General features: G+C 43.8%; 1 protein-coding gene across 1 annotated transcript in view; it reads right to left on the bottom strand.

Annotated features, from left to right (window-relative positions):
• Positions 1-209: 209 nt before the first annotated feature.
• Positions 210-24,117, bottom strand: part of MYBBP1A (MYB binding protein 1a) — a 517,888-nt gene continuing 493,980 nt past the window's right edge. The window contains exons 25-27 of the mRNA XM_086954610.1: positions 10,472-10,573; positions 4,860-4,984; positions 210-3,372 (exon numbers count right to left, since the gene is read on the bottom strand). Of these exons, the coding sequence (XP_086810736.1) occupies positions 3,003-3,372; positions 4,860-4,984; positions 10,472-10,573 (597 nt within the window). The 3' untranslated portion in view covers positions 210-3,002. The remainder of the gene's footprint in view (positions 3,373-4,859; positions 4,985-10,471; positions 10,574-24,117) is intronic.

Genomic DNA, 24,117 nt, shown 5'->3' with positions numbered 1-24,117 from the left:
AAAGAGTCCAGACATTTTAGCAGTGTTAGAGGCTACACAATGGCTAAAGGCGGTCAGGAAAAAATGGAATCCTGAATAATATTTAAGAGGTGCTTGCCTCAAGGCAGGAACAGCAAGATTTTCTGATCTTTTATGAAGGCATAAAATGGGATCAGACAAGGTACAGTTACGTGATCTAAAGTAAACAAAATACATATATATAACCAACATTTTATTCGCATTTCACTTTAATCTCCGTAGCATTACTTTCTAAACTAACAAACTAATCGAAGGACATTTCCTGATGTATTATTTTGCCTAAGAAATGTGACCAGACGAGGTGGGGTACTTCACATGGCCACGCTGTGCTATGGGGAAGCAGCCAGCATTGCTCATGCTGCACTCACCTCGTTTTCCTTTTTCACCGTCACATAACCCACCACACCAACAGCTAGCACTATTTCATCCTTACTCGATTACCTGAGTGATCCAGCTTTCTTTACCCCACCCCAAGATCTTTTTTTTGTTTTCTTTCACGTCTACCTATGGGAAGACCTGGCTTGGCAGTGCGGGTTGGACTGTTCCCATGAGGCACAGGGTCAAGAGTGATTTGCATATAGCTGGGTCGGAACTGAGGTGGCGAAGTGAGCTAAAGAATGATGATGGATTCAACCCATATCTGTGACCGGGGTGAGTGTCTGAAAAGTATCAGCGCTCCATCCATCATCTCCTTGGGTTTGCTAAATCCCCTAGAACCACAACTTCATGAACAAGTCCTATCTACCCGTCCATCACAGACAGACACAACCATTAGGAAGCTAGGGCAAGCTTCACATCCTCTAGTGCATAAGCACATGCCCACAGCAGACAAGTCGGAGCTGACGTGCAATTCCTTTCTGCACTCACAGCAGAGAGATGCTCTTTGCATTCATGAGGAAGCAGGAGGGTCCTATCAACAATCAATGACCGGCTTAGAGAGCGAGGTCCTTTGCCATAAACAAGATGCCCACCTTTTTAGATACAAGAAGCCTACAGCTGGAGGACTGCTGGCAGCCTTCAAAAGGTAATCCTTCAGGAGGCCAGAGAGTTACCGGAATCATTGCCCAGCCCTATTTATGCTGCCAGTGGCAAACAAGTTGCAGGGACGACAGGGGAAAAGTATGAAGAAACTGGTCACATTAGCTCTTCAGTAAAGCCACTCTAAATCCATTGCCTCGCAGAATGAAAATCAGCTCCACTTTAAGAGTTACTTCAGACATAAATAAATGCAGTCTTTACCAGTCTCACAAGCTAACAAGCACTGGTAAAGACAATAGGCTGGCCTTCCTTGGGGAAACAAGCACAATTTTGATTCATTTTTTATTGGAAGTATATGCCACAAAAAGAAAAAGACAAAAAGAATGCATGTCACCTGACGGCTTGAAATAAGTTTACTTTAAAAAAAAAAAAACATTATATTTCATTTTACCAGTAGGTATAACAGGTATAAAACCCCTTTAAAGATGTAATACAAATTGAAAGAAAGTATGATTAAATAAAGAAAGATACTATGGACTTTGAATTACTGTAATAAGGTTTGGGGAATAAAAGTGGATCTTTAACGGGCAACGCCAGTGCCACCCCCCCTCAAATTTTGAATACCTAAAAAAAGGCTATATTACTGGAGTAGGGAAAGTAATCCACCATACTTCATGGCAGCAGGGGTTAACGAAGTTCCTTAAAATCGGAATAAATGTTTTTATAAATAGGATGCAACCCCCTTAACCTCATAGGTCTGCCCTTCACCAGCAACATAGTATCATAAGGAGGGCTATTACAAAAGCAGTTTTCTGGGGCACTTTTGAGAATATTTCAGAAAGGTTAGTCTTACACAGTATAACATTACTCCCAAAAAGGTTGAATTAAGTTTGCATTTAAGGTGAGGAACTGCCTGAACACCCTCATATTTCCAGGTAGAGAACGAAGGGCTTCCTCCACATGGAAAAACGGTCGGCAGATGGTGACAAAATGGGATAAAAGTATTCAACTGTACATTTTCCTACAAACCGTCTGCTAGAGAAGTATTCAGAATAAACTATGAATAATGTAGAATTTCAGGGATAATCCAGGGGAATTTCCCAAAAATTATTAAATCCAAGCACGTTGTATGTCTAAACCGACGCACTTGTAGACTTCCTCTTTGGCATGTCTGCCGTGGTCTCCGCCTCTCAGCATTTGGGTCTCCGCCTCTCAGCACTTGGGTGCCCGCCTCTCAGCACTTGGGTGCCCGCATGATGCAATCGGACTCTAGACCGACGTCAGTTGCTGTCATTCTCTACGCACATGGAAAAAAATACACCGAATTTCGTGGATCTGATTAAAAGGGTAGCAGTCTTTTACCGAGGATACATTAACTTGACGTTCATTTTCTGGTACAAGGAACTTCTAAATATAAACCCACAAAATTAACTCATTTTCATTACTAAAAAGAAAATTTGGCAAAGAAAATATATACTTGTTAGAAACCGGAAGTAATTACACACTTAGGAACACTATATTTGTCTGTTTCACATGATCACAAATTTGCAAGTAAGTAGAGGCTTGGCTGAAACAACAATCCTTGATAGGAAAGGAAAAAGTCAACAGTTATGCCAATTTTCCTTAATGTTGCTGTCGCCCTTGAGCTGTCAAATATTTGACAAGGGCATTTCGTTTTCAAAGCAGAAGTGAAGTTTTGGATTTTTTTTTAGTGTACGTCCAATATTTGGCAGAGGCCTTTACCATGTGCAAAAACAGAGCCAGGCCTTTAGTGCTCACTGGCTGGACTCCAGCTGTGCGGCTGGGTGTAACCACGTCCTTCCTTCTCACATCAACGCTGAGGAGTTCCACTGGATTAATGGGGGACACCCTCTTGGGTTTATTAAAACTGTCGGAAAATGGTAAAGGACTCCACAGTAAGAAAAGTACACATTTCATACAGGGTGCTGTACAAACCATGGTAAAATGTTGCATAGGAAGTTCAAGTAAGTACAGGGTGTCCATATTCATTTGGCCACTTGAACCGTTTTTGCTTTCTTTTTCTTCTTTAATGTGCTTGATTTTGTCGTTTCTGCATGGTTGTTCCTCTCAGACTGCTGTTTTTCTTTCTTTGAAGATGAGCTTTGGTCTGCTACAGTCTCCTGTACGCTTTGACTCGCTTTCCTTTTCCGGTTCTTCTTTTTCTTCTTCGACCCCTGCGGTTCACCTTCCTTGCTCGGCTGTTTGGTGACCACCCCATTCTGTCCCTCTGTAACCACCTTCTTCCGGTTCTTCCGTTTCTTGGACTCGGGCAGATTCCCCTTCTTTTTCTTTGGTGCACCTTCACCAGATGGGGTATCAGTGGGTGGTGGCTTTTTCTTCTCTTTCTTGGGTCTCCTACAATCAAAGTAAACCAAACAAGAGTTAATAAGACAACGAGGGCTACAAGGTACAGGAGTCACATATCATCCATTTTGAAAGGTATTATATGTTAGAGAGCATTTGATCTGGAGAGATCCCAAATCAGGATTTAAAACGTAACACACGGTTTGAGGTTGTCTGTACTAACAAAAATATCTCTGCGACAAAAGCAGAAACTCATTAGGCTATCTACATAAAATATAAATCTGTGATATGTACACAACATATTGTGCTTTGCAGAATGCATATTAGTCCTATATGCTACTTTAAGTCAAAACTATCTATACACAAAACACAGCTCCCTCCAGTAAGTGCATTCACCACCAGGGTGAGGTATCTCACCGTTATTATTCTCCCTTGAAAATTGATGGCCACAAGTGATCGCTGCAGTAGTACAGGTTATAAGATATTGTAAACTCTATCCTATGTTGTGACCAACTAACTAAGCCACAACAGATTTACACTTACACTAAAAGTATAGGTTGACTGTCCGGCTGTTTTTCATGGCGGGTCTCCTCTGGCTCCACCCACTTTCTGCTCTTGCACCTTGGCCCCCAAGTTAAGGGATCTTAGGGTACATTTGTTCCACGTCCACCTAGGCAAGGGTTTGGGTGCTAGTTAACCCACTTGACAAACGACGTGGGTAGAAGATTAATGCTCTGATAATCCTAGTTAAAGTTGAATTTTGTTTAGGCCAATTAATTTGTTTCCAAATTATAATTGTATGAAAAGACAAGGATGATGGCTGATTTTTTATTATGAAATATGAAAAAACGCAGAAGGCCTGACCTATTTATTATAAAAAACCATATGTGAAAGGCGATAGGTCTTCTTGAATAGCTTTTGACTACACTTTATAAAGCGTGTAGGCAGGTATTTTAATGGAATCTCACAGACTACTGCAGTAGGTAAGGGTTTCGGTGTTGGCTACCCCTCCTGGCAAATCCTGGGGTAGAAAATCTGCACTCTCAAAATCCTTCTTAGGCTCCCTTAGGACTAAATAGTCAGTTTTGCCAAATTTTGTGCATTTTATAATCTAATAACTGTAAGCCTGATGGATTTCTTGTAGAAAAGCTTATGCTCGATGCAGTAGGCTGGAGTTTTTTTTGGTGACAGTGATAAAGGCAATAGGCCAGTGATTAAAGCACGAGGCCTGATTGGTTCATTAGGAAAATATATGTGAGATGCCGGAGGCCTGATCTGTTTATTATTAAAAGCTATACAATAGGCCTTTAAAGGTGGCTTGCTATTACACTGTATTAAGATCTGTATGTAAGCGCTTTGGTGTTTGATGCACCTTGTGGCAGAACCTAGGTGTAGACGTTTTGCACTGCGATATTCTGTGATAAAGGTAATTAGCCAAATTGGTTCACAGAGAAAAGCTATGTAACATCCAAACATCTGATCTATGATGACAAAGGCAATAAGTCTAGCATATATCAACTAGTCAGCAAGTAACTTACGTGAACCCTAGCAGTTTCATCACGTGCCAGTACGTGTCGTCGAGGCGGACGGACTTCTCAAATCCTCCGTGCTGGCTCAGCGCCTGCAGCACGGGGTGCAGCTCTCCCAAGGTAACGTTCAGTTCCTGAGGTGCAAAGAAGAGCGAGTAAGTGGGGGCAAGTATAAGACCCAGCCTCCAGGGGATGCTCTCTGAGGCTTGGGCAGAACTGCTTTCATCAGCTTTATGCAGAGTGGCTATAAAAACATGCAAACAGGATACAGTTCCGATATAAATGTGCTTTAGATTGAGAACTAAAAGGCGAACGCAAGGTGCTCAGTGAACGGGGACTCTGCAGGTGGCTAATCATACTTCTTTATTGTTGAGGCGGAGTTTTTAAAAACCCACCTCATGTAAACTGACCGCACGTGTCTTTTGTGAACCTAAAATTATAATACGCTCCTGGGGCCTGGCTACTCAAAGAGCACCCAGGACATACAGCTTATGAGCGGTGCGTACAGGTGCAAACCCTTCTTCCTCCATATGCAGAACAAACCGGGGTACCTCGTGCAGCACTTCTGCTGTGCCGGCACACCACGCTCTGAGGAACTGCGGGCGCACTGCGGAGGCTGGACCCTCTCCTCACCTGTGAAGTCCAACCGCATTTTGATTGGGAGGGCAGTCACTCTGCCTCTGTGCTCATCTGGTCAAAATACCCATGGGACCCTTCCCACCTCACCCAATCACTTACAGCGCCGTGTAAATGCGCAATCCGCACCCTCGGATGGTCTACAGTACACTCTGCACTCCCCTCGGCAGCTGTAGCCCTCAGTCATGTTCCATAATGGATCCCGGGTGGGGCAGAAAGGATTTCATGGGCATCGATTAGGGTTACCAGGGGGTATCAGCAGCTACCCCGGACTAGTATTTTTGGTGCCTGGCCAACAGTGTCTGAAGGAAGAGCCAGGAACAAACTAAAGACCTCTCAAAGCCGAGTTTACTTTCTATAATTCCACTCTCAGACCTTCAATGGAGACGTGATGTCACTTCCTCTATCCCCAGCATTTTGTTGAGGTGACATCCAGGGGGGATGTCCTCATTTGCAAGGGACTCTAACCATGAACATGAGAAAGAAAGCCCTTCAACCAAAGTGCCAGGAGGGCATCTTCAGGCTCATTCCACACAACACTAATACGCGTCTGCATGTCAAGCGTTAAAAATGTTTGAATTTTGGCAGTTTAATCCATTCTTTCAAAGCACTTTATTCAATCATAACACTCTTTCCATGGACAATGATTCATATCGCTCACTCTTTGAACTGCTCCTTCAGTCACATTTACTTTTGTGAACCTTTGAGGGCAGGGGTAGCAAAGACTAGACTGAGCGTACCCAAGATGCACTTTGGCTACCCCTAAATGATTACTATGGGTTCTTTCTGTATATTGGACACATGATTTAACTCACTGTGGTGCTCGATTATTTGCGATTTCCGGCTTGCATTTAGTAAATCAGCATAAACAGAGATACATTGTTCTCTCTCTACTTCTAAATGTTAAGTTCTTTGCTTCTCCCTCAAGGCCCTTGTTTAAATGAGGTTTTCCCTAGTTCCCTTCATTAACTATCTGTTTAGATTTTTTTCAGACATGCTTATCATTTCTTGGCTTATATGAACCAAGAGTGGAGCGCCCAGATGTTATTGGGGGAATGAAGTAATGTTGAATTAGTAAAGTCAGGCCTTGAAGGAAAAAAAAAAGCAAGTTATATAAAAATCTGAAAATGTACGTAAAAATGTGTAACTCCGAGATATCTACAGGTAGTTTCAGGAATATGGAGTCTAGAAAAACGCAGCGGCGACTCCTCTACAGCAGAGGAGCGTCGCTTCCCAGCCCACAGAGGCAAACCAAAAATAAAATGATAATTTTACTTTTCGTTGTGTAGCAGAGGCTTGCGGGGGAGGGGGTACTGGAGGGGGAGGCAGGGCCCAGCACTGCAGAAGGGGAGAACGAGTGGTGGGTACTGCTGTCATGTATATGACGGGTTGGCCGGCCGTCTTAACCGTCATGCGCACCAACATCTGTCCAACGCAGATGTATTGCTGGGTGGAGACACCAGCAGGCACAGGGTCCTAGCTCCCGATGGAGCTTAAAACTAGCCCACTCCACCCAATTCCGACACTGCACTCATGGGTATGAGAGCAGCAACTCGATTGGCCATAGAGGAGTCTGGGAGCTTCAGTCTGCGCCCAGAGGAGCAAAAGAGTGCAGAGCAGTACACCAGCAGGTAAGCGTTTTTTTCCTATGGTTTGTTTTTTTAAAGTCCCCACTCCCACGTTGCACCACCACATTTCCCCGACACCAACGGCTACTGGAGAAACGGCACTATTGTGATCTACTGTATTTTGGGACCAATCTCTAAGCGGCTTCCATGTGTATGAGCAACCACGTACTATGAGGAAGGACAGTGCGTGTTCAATAAGGATCCAAAGATGGCTGCAGAGATGGAAAGAGTGAATACACAGAGTTGTCCCTGCACGTCCCCACACCATAAGTGCAGAGTGTAGAATGGAAGAACTGGGACATGAGAGATAAGACGATGGGGACGGATGATTGAGTGGTGCCGGGAAAACACAAGGTGTAATCTTCCAAACTTCCTCTTAGGCTTCTCGCCAGAAGGCGCAATTTTTTAAATAAAAAAAGCCATATTATTTTAAGGATAATATGTTTAGTAAACTCGTTCAATAACACCTTTAACACAACATCTCTTTATGACTAAAGAGCAGTCATTATTAAGCACAATCTATTCAAGAGTTTTGTCAACTCTGACGTGTTAGATGAAGCATGAAGTGGACGGCACAACTAAAGTCTAATCCTCTCTTAGGGCCAGGAAATATTGGTTTAGGATTACTGTTACCCTTCTCAGTAGGTAATAGATAAGCAGGCGCAAGCCCTGCCTTCTCTGTACAACCGTGGAAGTTGAAGCATCCAAGCATACATCATCACTTCATGTCCTAGCATTAGTTTTTTGAGTGATGGTAAGAGAGGGAAGATGAACACTCCAAAAACAGCATAGATAAGAAATTACACACACACACAATATTGGCCATTCTTTAAAAAATAAATGTGGTGGGCAAAGTGATTTTACTTTGTATTCCACACCTGGCTCAAAGCAAGGAAAAAATAATGAGACCAAATATCCTGCTTTTTGGGATGTGTTGCGAAATTTGGGTCCCCAAATGTGATGAAACCTTGGGTCCACAGCTAGCATTCGAGTATACTGCACCAAGAATTATAAGAAAACCATACAGACAGATTAATCTTTGTTCTCCATGGGGAGGTAGAGGAAGCCGGATCAGCCACAACGAGGACGCCATTACGGTTGTCTGGCCTGCGGGATCTTCACAGACGGGTGCCTTAACACAAGCTGCATGGTTTTGGATGAATCCCAATAGCTGGAAGATTTTCCCTTTCACTCAATGTTATGCCTGCCAAACTGCTGCTAGTTGGTCTGAGTAGTAAATTCTTGTTGGCGAGTTTGTTGTAAAATGCTGACAACTCAAAATTAGGATATCAAAAAAAGACTGCATTTGAGAAACTAAGATGTCCGACAACAGGATCACAATCAAAATGAACTGCCTAGTTACCACACCATCTCTACAAAAGTGGGGTGGGTACATTCCAAGAAATTAATTTGCTTCCTATTTTTAAAACGGCCCACTCTTTCCAAAAGTAGGATTGGCTTTTTTTCCAATGGAATCCATAGTTGACATAAAGGTACGTCTCTTAATGTTACCTTCATAGGTTTTCATAATTGTAATAATTGACATATAGGTTACACTGTTCTTTAACCTTTTAAGAGGAGTAAAGAAGTCAAAATCTCAAACTTCCATGCAGCACAATATTTCAAAAGTTCCAGAGTACCTCTGCAAGGAGAATCACACCTGTTTCAGGTCCGCAGAGACTCGAGTACCCATGTGTTTAAAAAAGTTAGGGTGCCCTCAGTCAAACAAATCAACAAGGGTTCTATTTTTAGATCTCCCGTACAAGACAGCTGTACAAAAATCTTACAGTGCGCCTAGAGCCCTCCCCTTGCTTACCATTGTTGGCTTGGTCACTCTTACTTGCTCACTTCTCACTCGATGGCTTGCCTGCCTCTTCTTGTTTATGTCCCTCCCCTGGACCTTAGCCCCTTTACTATCCTTTTCATTGGTTGACGTGTATCCTGCTACTACTCACATTTAGGGAACTCATTTTTTTATTTTCCCTTCAGCCCTCCACAACAGTACATGCGTTTTCAAGCCCTCTTCCTCATTTGCTGCTTGCCTCAACCAAACATCCATCTACCCGTGCACACTCCATGTTGATTACTCATCACCTGCTACTCCAGTGCTTTCCCCACCCCGCATTGGCCTTTTAATTTTTTTTAGTCTCCTCCAGTGTAGCCTCAAATGCCTCCATTGATGCGTTGCTTCCACTACCCACCGTGCCTCCATTCCTCCATTAGAAGGCCTGCCAGCTGTCATTACTGCTGAGCAACTACTACGTACAAAATGTGCTTTCACGTAACTTGAGCTACATGTTTTTATTTACCAATCTAAATGGAGTCTACCATCTTGGATCTGTAAATAATGTGCTTGCATCAACCATAGCCATGGGCACACATCATCACACACGTGCACAGTTAGGGAAAGACGCACCCTTTTTTGCTTATTTTTTCAATGCTATGAAGCGTTGATAAATAAAATTTTAGTTTTTACTAATGCTACAGAGCAGTGGCAAAAACTATTGACAAAGCCTATTGGTTAATAAGGTGAGATTTATTGACTTTGTCAAAGTTTTTTTAATGTATGTTCAGAGAGTCAGGCTAACCAAGTTTGGCCTCTTTTTGATTGATTTCACACTTGACAAGATGGTACATTTTCTAAGAAAACCATGATGCCATACATACATTTCAGGTTTTCTAAATCTTACGATCCCATTTAGAATTTTGATGCTAAGATAACAATCGGAGATTAACAATTCTCCGCCCGATTTAGCAGTGGGGAGCCACCGTGTCTGCACCAGTGGATTTGTGGCTGGTGCGCCAGTGGGAACATTTGAACGGATGCCCCATCTGCCAATGTGTCATCAAGTCACAGTGATGGTCGCCCTGCCCAATATAGGGCAGAGTGCCCATGACTACTTTTCCCTGTCTGAGACTGCGGAGACAGAGAAGACTACAAAACTCCTTGTGTATCACAGACATTATTTTTTTGTCTTCAAGAAACTACTGTTTTGAAAACAAAACAAAGTTTGCCCAGCAAGAGCAACAACAATGGGTCTGTGCACCACAGTTCAGTCCCTTTAATGGAGTAACCATACTTGAGACTCCACTGAAGGCGTAGAGATCCTCCTTGTGTGGCACAAATCATTACATGTTCTGGGATCTACCAGAGCTACCCACCAAGGTCTAGGTGGCCCACTTTGTTTGTCAAATCAATGAAAACACAATAGGTCTAAAACAACAACAGACAATTCATATACTAAGTGTCGTAAACCTGCATAGGAAGACTTGGTTGGCACTGAGAAAAACACATAAAAAAGGCAAGAAATTACACAAGGAGCGCAGAAACAACGTGTCCAGAAAGTCATGACATACCTGTGATTTCACCATTTTGATCAGGAAGGCCAATAAATCCAAACACTTCATCACTTTCTCCTGGTCAACTTTGACCTTGAATTCTCCCACCAGCTTTAAACTCTACAAATGAAGCAGACAATATTAGATGCCAAGGCAGATCAATTCCAAACAGGATCATACTACCTGCCTTCTAGACAGACCGCTGCGGCCGTCCAATGACTTGGAAACAATACACCCTGTAAAGGGTAACTGAACTCCTAGTCTGTTCGTTATTCGATGCTTTATGAATCTCTTCCCTACTCCAAGACACTCAATAGGAAAACATTAGCAACATCAAATACAAAACAAGCATTGGCATAGCCAATAGGTCTCGCCTTTGGGACCTTATACGTTTTTAGTTATCCAGCACAATATCCTTAGTGCAACAACATCAAGTGTTGCATGGCTAAACACTTATGAGGTCCCAAAGGCAAGACCTATTGGCTATGACAATGCTTGTTTTGAGTGAGTGGCTCAGGCAGGTATGCCACTGTGAGGTAGAGATGCTGCGAGTGCTTTTACAGGAGCTCCTGTGACATTGCACCTCTTCAAAATGTATCTTGGGTCTAGTGTAATACTTCTAGCCCCTATTCCAGTCTTCTCGCACCCAATTCATCCTTAAATGTCCCATATACAGCTGGGGTTGACACTCCTATTACCCCTGCCCTCCAGTGACACTTTCCCTGTCACGGGTGGTGGCGGACGTGGTGGTGGTGGTGGTGGTGGTGGACGTGGTGGTGGTGTACGTGGTGGTAGTGGTTGACGTGGTGGTAGTGGTGGACGTGGTGGTGGACGTGGTGGTGGACGTGGTGGTGGTGGGCGTGGTGGTCGTGGTGGTGGTTGGTGGTGAATGCGGTGGTGGACGTGGTGGTGGTGGACGACTAATGGGTAGGAGGGTGCTGGCAGGAGAAAAGGATCTCGAAGGGGGCACATGAAAGAGCAGAAAGAGGCCGAATATTAGAAACAAGCAGTCTCTGCATGATAACAGTGACCAGACACGCACACGTGCATGTTTTGCATTGGGTTGTTTTGCCACTCGTGCACGTTTGGAGTTTCCCTTGCAGGAGCGAGCAGCGGCACCATCTGTTTTGAAAGCGCGATCAAGATAATTAAAAACAGATGGCGCCGCTGCTCAATCCCGCAAGGGGAACGCCAAATGTGCACAAGTTGCAATACAAACGAAATGGAAAACATGCACGAGTTTAGGCAAAAGTCCTGGGCGATGGCAAAAGGTTCCCCTAAGCAGCGCTTGCGCGCTGTGAAGGCGAGACCTTAATAACGAATCAGTAAATGGCTCCACAGGGATAATTTATATAGTCAATGTACCTTAAGTCAACTTAAACTACAAACGCTATTACACAGAGCTGTCTTTGATGACTTTTTTTTTTTAATGATCACATATTCAAATTCAATAAATCTTTATTTCGGTAATATGTTACCATAAAAGATACATAATACATATCGCATTAAAACAACAATTCATGGTACTATGGTATGGCGGTTAGTGGGAAGGAGTTACAAGCAGTCGGTAGGGGTTTGGAAAATACAAAAAAATCACATAGTTTAATTAAGAAGGCAAGGATAAAAATATCTGGTTTAAAAATATGTACATACAGTTCCAATAGTTGATTCCAAGTAAATTCAATTACCGACCAGTATTGAGAAGAATCACAGAAAAACACAGTCTGTTAAAGTTTTTAAACAGGATTGACCAACTATAATTTCAAACCCGGTTTCATACGTACATAGCTTACAGCCAGAAAAAATCTGCTGACACAAAAGACGATAACTTGTCTTGTGTCTGTTTTAATTATTCTGCAAGCTTCTTTGTATGAACGCAGCCCTATGTATTTACACAGTGGCTTGAGCCACCTCTTTCTGGCAATTACATAAGCTGTGCAGAAAATGAGGATGTGATTATCATCTTCCTTTCCACTAGACTGACAACACGTACATGTTTCACTTAAGGTAGATCCAGCCGTTTGAGACCACCTTGCTAAGGTTACATTGGTTTTTAATATGCCGTACCTAAACTTCAAGTAGAGGCTTTTGGCCAAAGATAGTTGAATCTCGTCCAAGAAATTCTCATAGCTTGGATAATCTTTAAAGGCCAGGAAGTTACTAGTAATAGAACCCCCAGCATGGTTATTTGGGAGCATTTCTAAAATGTACTCCCAAAATTTGACTTTCACCATTTTTTTACAAATATGCCTCAAACTGGAAGGGTCTTCCCAAACTGCCAGCCCAATTCTATACAGCCATGTTCTTACATGCTTCAATCATACATTGGCATTATTGGAATCCAACCTCATTATTTCCAGGAGACCATCCCTATAGTCTCCGAGTTCCGGTGAGCATCATAGTCTTACCCAGTAAGAAAGTGGACGTAAAATTGCATAGTGGTCTGTACGCCTTAAACATAAATCAAGCATTAAGGGTAAAAGAGGGGTCCGTTTGGGTATTTTTAGCAAACTTCTGAAGAACACATTTTCACCTTTCATAAAAAGATTCCCAGCTATTGGACCCCAGATTTCTGCTCCATATAATGTGGCAGTCTGGGCTTTGAACCTAAACACTTCCAAGGCTGGTGACATTGATTTGCTGAGACTCGCCCCGTGTTTTTTTTTTTAATAATCAGTGAACAATTCTGTGTCAATAACATTTTACTCTTCTCTACTTGGGTTCTCCACGTGATCTTAGAATCCAGGGAGACACCCAAGTAGGTAAAATTAGATAGCAAGTCTAGTTTTTGATTGTTTAAAATTAAGTTCCCTGTAAATGTTTTGTGCGATTTAAAGCCATACATTTAGTTTTTTTTTACATTGATTTCTAGGCCTTTTTTATTACAATATAATTGAAATGAGTTTAAAAGGGTTTGGAGACCTTAGGGCGTCTGGGAGATTAGGATAGTGCCGTCTGCAAAGAGGAGCGCAGGAACCCTTTCACCATTTAACTTGGGTGCATCGTTGGTGCACTTCTCTAAGTGGGCTGGAATGTCGTTTACAAACAGAGAAAAGAGCGTATGAGCTAACACGCACCCTTGAAGGACTCCACGCATTATAGGAACCGGTTTAGTCAATTCTCCATTTCGTCCCCAGCGCACTCTTGCGTAGTTGTTGTCGTGAAGCCTTATAATCTGGTGTAAAAGGGAAACAGGTAGCCCCAGAGAGTACAAACAATCCCATAGACGATCACGCAAAACTAAATCAAAAGCGGCCCTTAGGTCAATAAACGCCACATATATATGACCTATTCTTAGATGGACATGTTTCCAGCACAGGCAACACAATCTGAAAACTTGATCGATTGTTCTTACACTACTTCTGAAACCAGCTTGGAACTTTGTAAGTATGGCATTCTCGTCCATCCAAGAATTCATACGCGTTAAAATATGCCTGGAGTATAACTTTTGTAAAATATCCATTAAACTAATTAGGCGATAGTTTGAAGGCTCATTCCTATCGCCCTTTTTAAAAATTAAAATGATTTTCGCACCCCTCCAACTGTCAGGAAAAGATTCACCATTAGCTAAAATATTAAATAATCTATTAATGTAAGGTGCCCAGATATTGATTTCATGCTTGCACAGATCACCTGGGATTTTGTCGAGACCTGGTGCCTTACCACTTTTTACTAAACTGATCGCTAGCTCAGTTTCATCTAATGTGAACTCTAAAGTGCTAGTGCAAGACGAGTGCCATGGATAAAACTGCTTCTTAGAGTACTGTTGCGGAGGAACTTCGTACAGATGAATGAAGTGGTCTACCCAAGTTTGTTCATCTAAGAACACATCTTGGGCTGGCCTGCCTACGTGGTTCCCATTTGCCACCAATCGCCAGAACCCCTCATTATCTTTTGTCTTTGCTACCAATAGCATATTCTCCCAGCATTCCTCCTCCCAGTTAGATCTTGCTCTTGCCTGGGTCAATTTTTAATCTTTTCTCGCCATCCTTATATCCGGAGTTTTGCTTTTTAAGGCCTCTATGAGTAACGCCTTACCTACACGACAATCCTTGTTATACCATGGATGACTGCCTACTAACCCTTTATTAATGGAACCATTTTTTTAGGCATTTTAGTAACGTAGGGTATTAGTGATTTGAAAAATCCATTATGAAGGTCAATGAAACCGTTATCTTTTCCGTTAGGCTTAACCACATGGATGCTGCCCCGATTTCCCTCCCGTGCTGGACATTCCTTAACTGGGTGTGGTTGTGACGGAACCATTCCGTCATCAGCATAGCTCAACCGTGACTGATGACGGAATGTTCCGTCACAAGCATCGAAGGGGTTAAATACCCAGAGAATGTGTCAGCTAAAAGTAAATAAATACCCGCTAGCGCTTCTCCATGGTCCAATATTTGTGCCCATTTGAGTGCTCGTATATTATTGCTTGCCAATGGGGCATCGTTAGGAGTGTTGTCCGAGACGCAGATCTCGGTCACAAGACTACTACAGGGGAATAAAGATTGGTCCATTGACAATTGAAGTGGACGATGATCACTTTCATACCTGGGAGTAATCTCAAGATCAATCAGATAAGGCCAGATATCAAAGGATGCTAGGACATAGTCTATGCAGTTTTGGGAGCTATTTCTTACAAATGTTGCAGCCTTGGGGGAGTCAGAAGCAAGACGTCCATTACAGGCCCTCAACCCATATAACGTTGCTAATCTTACTATTTGAACAGCTTGGGTAGTACACCGCACTTCCCCGATTGTTGAGAGGGGAGGGATGCTGTTGGCCTTATCCTCTTCTGCAAAAACATCTCCAAAGCCCGTTATTGGCTCATAGTTGCATTTCAGATCACCACATATTAGCATGCTTGGTAGTTCTTCTTGGCTACTTATAAAATGTTCGAGTTTGGCCAGGATCTGTGACTCTTTTGCTAGACTACAGGGCCAATTATAGACTTTAAAAAGGAGAATACTCCTCCCATCTTTTGTGATAACTTTTAGGCCGAGTATGTCTGCTGAGTCAATAGATAGCACCATTAAATTAATCTCAAGAGATAACTTAACCCAAATGGTAAGTCCCCCTGAGGGCCTACCTCTAATTGAGGGAACAGCCGCGATATTAAAGGTCTTATAACCCACTCTGTATGGCATATCCAAGGCCCATGTTTCCTGTAGAAAACAAATATCACAGGAATCTATATAATTACCCCAGTCGGGATCAGACAGATTTTTCCTTAGACCTGCTATGTTCCATGAGATCAGTTTTAAATTTTACCTAGAGCCACCCACCCCTCCCTCACTAGGTGTAACCAGGATTATATCATGTGGTAAGTCCGCTACAGCAGCATTTACCCCAATAATATCATCTCTGGCTCCTAATATCGTAGGCAGGGTAAGTGCCGCCTGTTCCTTAATACCAGATGTCTCCTTATTCATTGTTATAGTTGCTATATTATTTTGGGGTCCAAGCGATTCCTTACTTCTACTGCTGTTCAAAATTACTTCTGGGTCGAGAGTTCGGGACATGGATGGTCTTAGTCAGTCAACCATCCCCAGAGTGCTTAGTTCCCCAAATGTATTGGAGGTGAGAATAGGTAAAGGTGTAACCACCCTTTCACCCATCCCCTTAAAAGTTGGTCGATAGAAATTATGTGGCAAGAGGGGTTCATCGCAAATTCTTAGTAAGTGGTGTACTGTGTTGGGTCGTTTGAAATGTATAACTATACAGTCCCCATCAATATCTTTATCTTGTTCACCAACCCAGCCTACCCTACGTACCATAATGATCTCATTCATTTTATGAGGGCTAAATCCTTTAAACCTTTGCAACCAGTCCACTGCCTTATTCCTAAGGGTATGCCAAGTTTCTATTTGATCTCTCTTTAATGCTGGCACTCCTGCCAGAACAAGCACATAAGGGCAGGCTGCTGGTGGTAGTCTAAGGTTATCACAATTGGGGTTGATATTAGAGTCACAGGGCTTTTGGGGTCTGTATAGGCAATATCCTTTTACTAAATGTGGCCGAACACCCTGGACCTTGGGCCCGCCTTATCCTACCCAACACATTGGGGTCTATTTCTACCTCATTCAATACCTGGATACACTCGCGTGGAATGGCTACTACAGCCTTGAGAGCTGTCACGGGGTGGGCCGGAACATACATACTTGTAGACACTTCGTTATGATTACCGGCTTCCCTTAAATTTTTTTCCACCAGCACTTTAACGCTTTCCTCAATAATATCTTTCCCTATTTTGAATGTTGCTTCCAGGACCTTTAACCCCTCGCTTATACTTTTGATTTTATCGTCTAGTTCCTTCATTTTGGAACCCAAGAGGTCATTTAATTGTCCCTCAAAGAGGTGTAATGATGACTTAAACATACTTGTAATTAGAGTTTCTAATGCCTCTACTCTATTATTGACATTAGTAATGTTTGTGGAGAATACCATATCCGTTTGCGTGCCAAATGATCTACTTATAGGACTGTTGCTAACAATGGGGTCAGACGGCCTAGTCACTGGATTCGAGTTAGCCCCAACTCCACCCTTTTTGTTATGGGACGTTTTCCGTAGTACCATAGGTTTAGCTTTAGTTTTTTCCTGGGTCCCCTTTCGTGCCCCCTTCTGCCTAGTTACCCTCAGCGGTGTAGTGGATACCTCTAGGCCTGATTGAGTATTGTCAGTAATATGGATCTGAGCCACAGTAGTCCTTTGTGGTGTAGGTATCAGGGGTAGGGTATGCTTTTCTAAAGGTTGGGGTGGTTTTAAAGGGACTGGGGGGCTAGAGACTACATGAGAAACTAACGCTGTAGGGTCCAGTGACAATCTTTTTTCCACACGTGCAATCTCATGATCAATAAGTGATTCCGCCCGGAAGAAGAAACCATCTAAAGTGCCAGACAAACATTTTTGGTTACTCATTTTGAAGCCCAATGACAAAAAGACCACCTTATGTAACTTGGTACACACAATAGTTCGATTACACTCCAAAGTCTCAGTTATCTATTAGCAGGACCAAGGGGGGTGCCCGTCCTGGCCACGCTGGGCCCTCGACGGCCACAGACTGTCCCGCCCTTGTCCCGGGCTTAGCCCGGCCCGTGCGCGATCCCGCGACGTGGGAGATGACCGCAGTTATATGCGCCTCCTGGTGCGGAATCTCCGTGGGCGGCTTCCGGCCGCAAGGGCTCCCGGTATTTGGAGTCCCAGTTCCGATCACCCGCATTCCCCACCCCTCCCCCCACCTACTGCGACCGAGCTCAGATGGGAAAGAGCTACGGCGGCAGGAGGAGACCGTGTGCAACAGAGTAGTGCGTCGGGCTCAGGGGCCAACAAGCGGGCTTCAAGCAATGCCCCCAACGATGCAGGTATGAGGCGGAAACAAGCTGGCAAAGTCGCGGTGAGACCCCCGCTCCGCAGGGGGATGACCGCAGTTACATGCGCCTCCTGGCGCGGAATCTCCGTGGGCGGCTTCCGGCGGCAAGGGCTCCCGGTATTTGGAGTCCCAGTTCCAATCACCCGCGTTCCCCCCCCACCCCCCCCCCCCTACTGCGGCTGAGCTCAGATGGGAAAGAGCTACGGCGGCAGGAGGAGAGTAGGGCGTCGGGCTCAGGGGCCAACAAGCGGGCTTCAAGCAATGCCCCCAAAGATGCAGGTATGTGGCAGAAACAAGCTGGCAAAGTTTGGGGGAGACCCCCGATCCACAGGGGATGACCGCAGTTAAACGCGCCTCCTGGCGCGGAATCTCTGTGGGTGGCTTCCGGCCGCAAGGGCTAACTGTATTTGGAGTCCCAGTTCCAATCACTCGCATTCCCCCCCCCCCCCCCCCCCCCCCCCCCTACTGCGGCTGAGCCAACTTTGTCTATTATCTTCTACATACCTCAATGTGGAGCATGAACATGATAAAAGATCAGTCATCACCGGGGTATTTGAAATTGATTTTTGAAATTTTGGGAATTGAGATTACAGGAATACTTGGGGCCGCTCTGTGAAATAATTGAGGCATCAACTTGAAAAATAATCTATTGCAAATGCAATAGGTTTTAAATTTCCTGACCCTCTTTTCAAACTACAGGCACTGACAAAGACAGTTCCTAGGTTTTGGAGATATGTACACTAGCGTACACCTTACAAATGTTATCTTGCACTGGTGCCACTCTTCTTTGAGCCTGCTTCAGTTATAATTAATTCAAAATTATTTACATTTGTGCCTCAGCACATATTACCACGGCTGCTCACAATATGCCATAGGTTACTAAAATTCCACTATGGCAAGCGTAATGCCAGGGTGGGCACATCATTCCACACACACTCATAATATGTCATGAAAAAGCAGCATAATGATTAGGCAAGCACCATAGCAGTTCTGAGCATCATTGTGCCAAGTATGGCCATAATATATAAAGCAATACTACCACTGTGCACTGCATGCCCACAGTATTGCTAGAATTCCCACCATACTGCCAGAAGCAACATTGTGTCCATGATAACCACAATAGGATGCGCCAGGATTGCTACCATTGTGTCTGTGTCAAAACTATTTTGGGGATGGGCACCACAATGCAATGCTCACAGAATGCCAGAATTACCGCCATACTGAAAGGACCACCAGTATGCCAACGGTGGATCTGTTGTCCCCATCAAGAATGAACATCATTCTGTCAGGAGCAGCCAGAGATACCATTACACCATGGATGCCCGCGACAACTGCTACCATCTTGCAAGTGCCAGACGCTGAGACTACCATAATACGAGTGCCCACAATAAGCCTAGAATTACCACCATTATCCTATACAGACTGGGTGCCCATATAACTTGCCAACAATTACCAGCACCATGGCAAGGATAGCATTTTACCAGAGAGAGCAATATGCCACAGATGCCCACAAGTTGTGACGAAATGCCAACTGTTGTAGTGGGTAATTCCCCTCTTCTTTCTTCACATCAATGCTCTCTCTGTTCATCCTGCATGACAGTAGATTAATGTATGATGTCATGGAATGTTGGTGTGTGGACTAGTGGAGAGCGTCAGTTGGAGGATGAGAGGCTGAGCAGAGGGAGACTGCTCCTGGTGGGGCTGTACATCCTATACATCTTTACTTCTATCTTATTTACCATCCTACCTTCATCTTCTACAACTGAACTGAAACTAATAAAGGAACTACCTTGGAACTACCACTCGGCCTACACTTTGGATTATTTATTACAACACCAACATTATGCAAGGGCCAGTGTTTTACCAGAGCATTAAATTGGATGCTCTCAGGTAGGCCAGAAATATTGCTTGAAGGCCTGCATGATACCAAGGGGGGGCATGTCATGGAAACACACAGTTTACCGTGAATTACTATCATTGTGCCAGGGCCGGCTTATTACCATGGTGGGCATCATGCCACAAATTGTCAAGAAATATCCCCATTTTGTCAAGATTAGCATTTAACTAGGGGTGAGTAATGGAAATCATTTCAGTGAGCTCAAACGAGCGGACACCAATATATACACACTCACAAACAATATATACACACAAGAGCGTGCACACAGAGCAATTTCTTTAACTTCTCTTCTGCTGCTTTCAAGATGCCTGCTTTGAGTCTCTTTCACATGGCACTGTCCTGGTGGTGCAGGCGAGATTCCACTGCCCCTGAGGTCTGGGAAGGGTGGTAAATGGTAGGACCTTGAGGGGGCGGTCAGAGGTACATGCGAAGGTCTGTATTTATTCGAGGTAGTCTCAGGGTGTCCTGGGGATAGGTACAGTAGAATGTCGTGGGTGGTGAGGAGGTATCGAAGCAAAACAGTAGCGCTTTTTTCCAGTCGTAGAGGGCCCGGCAGACGTGCCGTTGGCAGACAGGAGAGAAGGTAAATGGGGGTTTCAGGCAAGTTGATACATTTGGAACCATTGAAAGGGACCCCTGTTTTTCCCCGATGCTACAAATGGCAGTGGAGGGACTCTTTTTGCCCTTGCTATGAAGGGGAAGGCTTTTTTTCTGCATAGCAGCAGGTACTTAATATTCTCTTAAAAACATGCGGAACATACAGTATCTCCATGTGACGCTTAGCCGTAATCTGTTGCTACACAATGTCATTGAACTAAAACCTAAACAAGCATTGGCATAGCCAATAGGTCTTGCCTTTGGAACCTTATACATCTTTAGCCATGCAACACTTAATGTTGTTGCACCAAGGATATTGTGCTGGATAACTAAACACTTATAAGGTCTCAAAGGTTAGACTTATTGGCTATGCCAGTGCTTGTTTCACAAAAGACAAAAGATGGACTCAAATGGACATCTTGGATGGAGAAAATAATGTGTCCAAGAGGTTAGGTTCCAGACCACCACTAATCTATAACAATAGTTAGGGCAACAGGTAAGGTGGTAGGCGCTGCAGGCATGGGAAATTGTACAACGTGCAGAAGTGGCGACATGAAGTGGACAACGCTGTCCATGCACCTCAACAGGCCACAGGCTCCCAGGCAAGTGAAGATGCTACTGCCTTAAAGTGCCAACCCTGAGCAGGAAGGGTGGTTTCAGAAGTACCGGTGGAAACCATAGAAGGGGGACACTTGCGGGGACAGCCTATAGGCTGTCCCCGCAAGTGCCGAAGGGGTATGCCAACTCAAGTGCAGAAAAATCTGCTAGTGACAGACAAATATAACCGAGTGCTTAAAAACACAAATATAACCGAGTGCTTAAAAACACACACAGCTGTGTGTTTTTAAGCACTCGGTTATATTTGTGTTATATTTGTGTTTGTCTGTCACAAGCAGATTTTTCTGCACTTCACGTTTTGTCACTATATGTGTTGTGTGTTTTGGACACGTCTTTTCTTTCTTCTCACTTTTCTTTGAGAAGCAGGTGACCACCGATGATGAGACAGGGGCCTGTCTGGAAATTTCATACCAGTGACCCCGATGGTGGTGTTTCCGTGAGGGGTCACTTGCTTCTCGCACATTTTTTCCTCTATTAAGTGGAAGGTCCAATGCTTGTTGTGGACTTGAGTGACCATTTCCGGGTTGGCTCATTTTGAGTGGGGGCTTCTGTGGTGTTGCCAGAGAGAACAGGTCTTTTAACGTGGGCGGAGCACAGTGCATTACCTCTTTATAATGTGTAGAAGAGTGTAGTGGGGAATAGGACTTTTGAAAAAAAAACGGAGTCACTGATATATAGGCACGCCATTGGACTGGGTCTTTATTTGAATTGTAGTTTGTGTGTGGAGGGCGACCCTCTCCGTATTCCCTCTGAGCTCCTTGGTATTTTGAAAGGCTTTCAAGAGAGACAAATGTTTCCTAGAGACCTCTCACCTCGGTCCTTGTGGCAGAATATGAACATCTGGACAATGCTTGCGACAGCTGGAAACATTAGGACACTTCTAGGGTCTGAACCTCGTCTATGATTTTAATTAGAACTTCGAGACGCTACTACACAAGTAATGAAATAATGTCTTAATTTAGTATTTAGTATTTAAGGGACTACTATCTGACAGCTTTAATACGGTCTCATGACTCGGAATCTTCTTGGGTAAATGCCTGACACACAATTCATCCATATATCTGTATGATTTCTGCATTGTAATTTTATCAGGCAACTATAATTAATTTAGCAACCAAAAGAGACAAACCCAGTTTAGTTTAATGGCAGTGTGAGAAACAAATACTGCCTTACTGGAGTAAAGTGTGAGAAGCCTGTGGTTGATTACAAACATAACACACAGAGGAGGAGCATCCATTTCTCTTCTGCGGATCAAAAACCTGTGCAAGGAGCTGGGGGGAGAGCGCATAGGGGTAAGTGGTAGAAGCCTCGCATACACTCACATTACATCTTGAAGAGTCTCTGTTGACAGATAAACACGGGAAACCACATATGCGCTGTTCCAGCTCCGTTTTTGACAGGCTGCTGCCCTGTCAGCAGCACAGAATCAGGGCACGTGTCTTCCAACTCACACACCATTACTTGAACATGGCCAAAAATCTCGTCCTTTTCCCTCAAACGTTATTCTCCGGCAAAACGTCTAAAAATCACATATATGATGAAGTGAAGGACGGCGGGGCCAAACCTCGATATGTAAATAAGACATAAGGATGTTTCTGGGGAAAAATACTTTAGTGGACATATGTGAACACTGAGGGAGAAGAATCGGAACCAAAGGGTGGCAGGGGCTACTTGGACAGCCATGTTTGCCGCGGCGCTGGGCTACCACCAGTTCTAGTCTCAATTGGCACAGGCTGCTGGGCAAGAGTCTAGCTGGGGAAGAGCTGGCTAGGGCTCACCCAGCAGGAATTTAGAAGAAGCAAAAGAGAGGGTAGGAGCCCTTTACAGCAGGCACAGGCTTTCACGTTACCTGCAAAGAGGCGAAAGAGTGAGTGAGGCCTTGGCCTGTTACTTCTAAACCTGCTCGAAGATGTGCTGCAGGAAACGTTATTAAGATCACCAATTAAGAGGAAAGAAATAATGAACCAGGGCCATCAAGTTCTTCTGTTCCCTGGCATTAGTCTGGTGATTATTGTTAAAACAAGCATTGGCATAGCCAATAGGTCTCGCCTTTGATACCTTATGTGTTTAGACAAAACTTTTGGCTATGTTGTAGAGCATTGTGGCTGCTGTGCATTATGTTGAAAAGTAATAATAAAAAGTGTTAAGCATTTTTGTTACCTTTATACAAACAAAGACAACATTATATACAACTGAAAAAATGTTTTAACATAAAAAATGTCTTCTAGTTTTTTTGTACTTTCACTGCTGGAAACTTCTTCCTGCCTGTTCTCATGCTTGTTTGTTATAATTTCTTTTGTTATGGGGGAGGGGGACATAAATAACGGTGGAATGGAGTTTGGAAAACAGTAATTTAATTAGAACACGAGCAGCGGACGGTCACTAAGGGAGAATCAACAAATGACAGATTCCAAGGGCAGACTGACATGATGCTTAGGTGGTGCGCTGATGCAAAATGGGGGTGGTGAATGATGTTTGGTACTCAGGTGGTGACACTATATGCTGAGGATTGGAGGTGGTAAACTACCTTCACCCCACATCCGTTACCCCGCATGCTGTCACTACGCGTACCATTACTCCGTAAGTCGTTACAACGACTTGCTGAGGGGGGAGAAGGTGGTGGATTTAAAATCCATCACCTTCCCTACAGTCCACACAGACTGGAGTTAGAATAGTAAATTTTACTATTCCAACATCCAGCCCCGCCCCCCTCCGTAAGTCGTTATAACAGCTTGCGGGGTAATGGTATGCGTTGTCACAAGAAGTTCGTTATTACGACCACGTTGTGACAGAATGCGGGATAATGGTATGCGGAGGGAAGAGTCATTCATTGGAGGTACGTTGTGGATTGTGGAGTTGAAATGTGTTGTCTGGTGTTTAATTACGCTGTGTGTATTGGAAATGTATGGAGTTGAATTGTGTGGGCTGGAACTGTGGTGTAAAGTGAAATTATGCTTAGTGAAATTGTGTCATGGTGTGGAGTGTATTTATGTTGATTGGTGGTATGTGGTATAGAGTGTATTTATTTGGAGTGTATTTATGTTGCATTGAGTAGAGAATAATTATGTGGCGTGTAAGTTTATGTGGAACTGAGTGGTATTGTGTGGAGTGTATGTTGTATTTAGTAGAGTGTAATTATGTGGCACTGAGTGGTATTTGGAGTGTATGTTGCATTAAGTGCAG

This window comes from Lissotriton vulgaris, chromosome 2_1 (assembly GCF_964263255.1).
Source record: "Lissotriton vulgaris chromosome 2_1, aLisVul1.2, whole genome shotgun sequence".
In the NCBI taxonomy this organism is placed as follows: domain Eukaryota; kingdom Metazoa; phylum Chordata; class Amphibia; order Caudata; family Salamandridae; genus Lissotriton; species Lissotriton vulgaris.
This window is presented reverse-complemented; position numbering and strand designations above follow the sequence as displayed.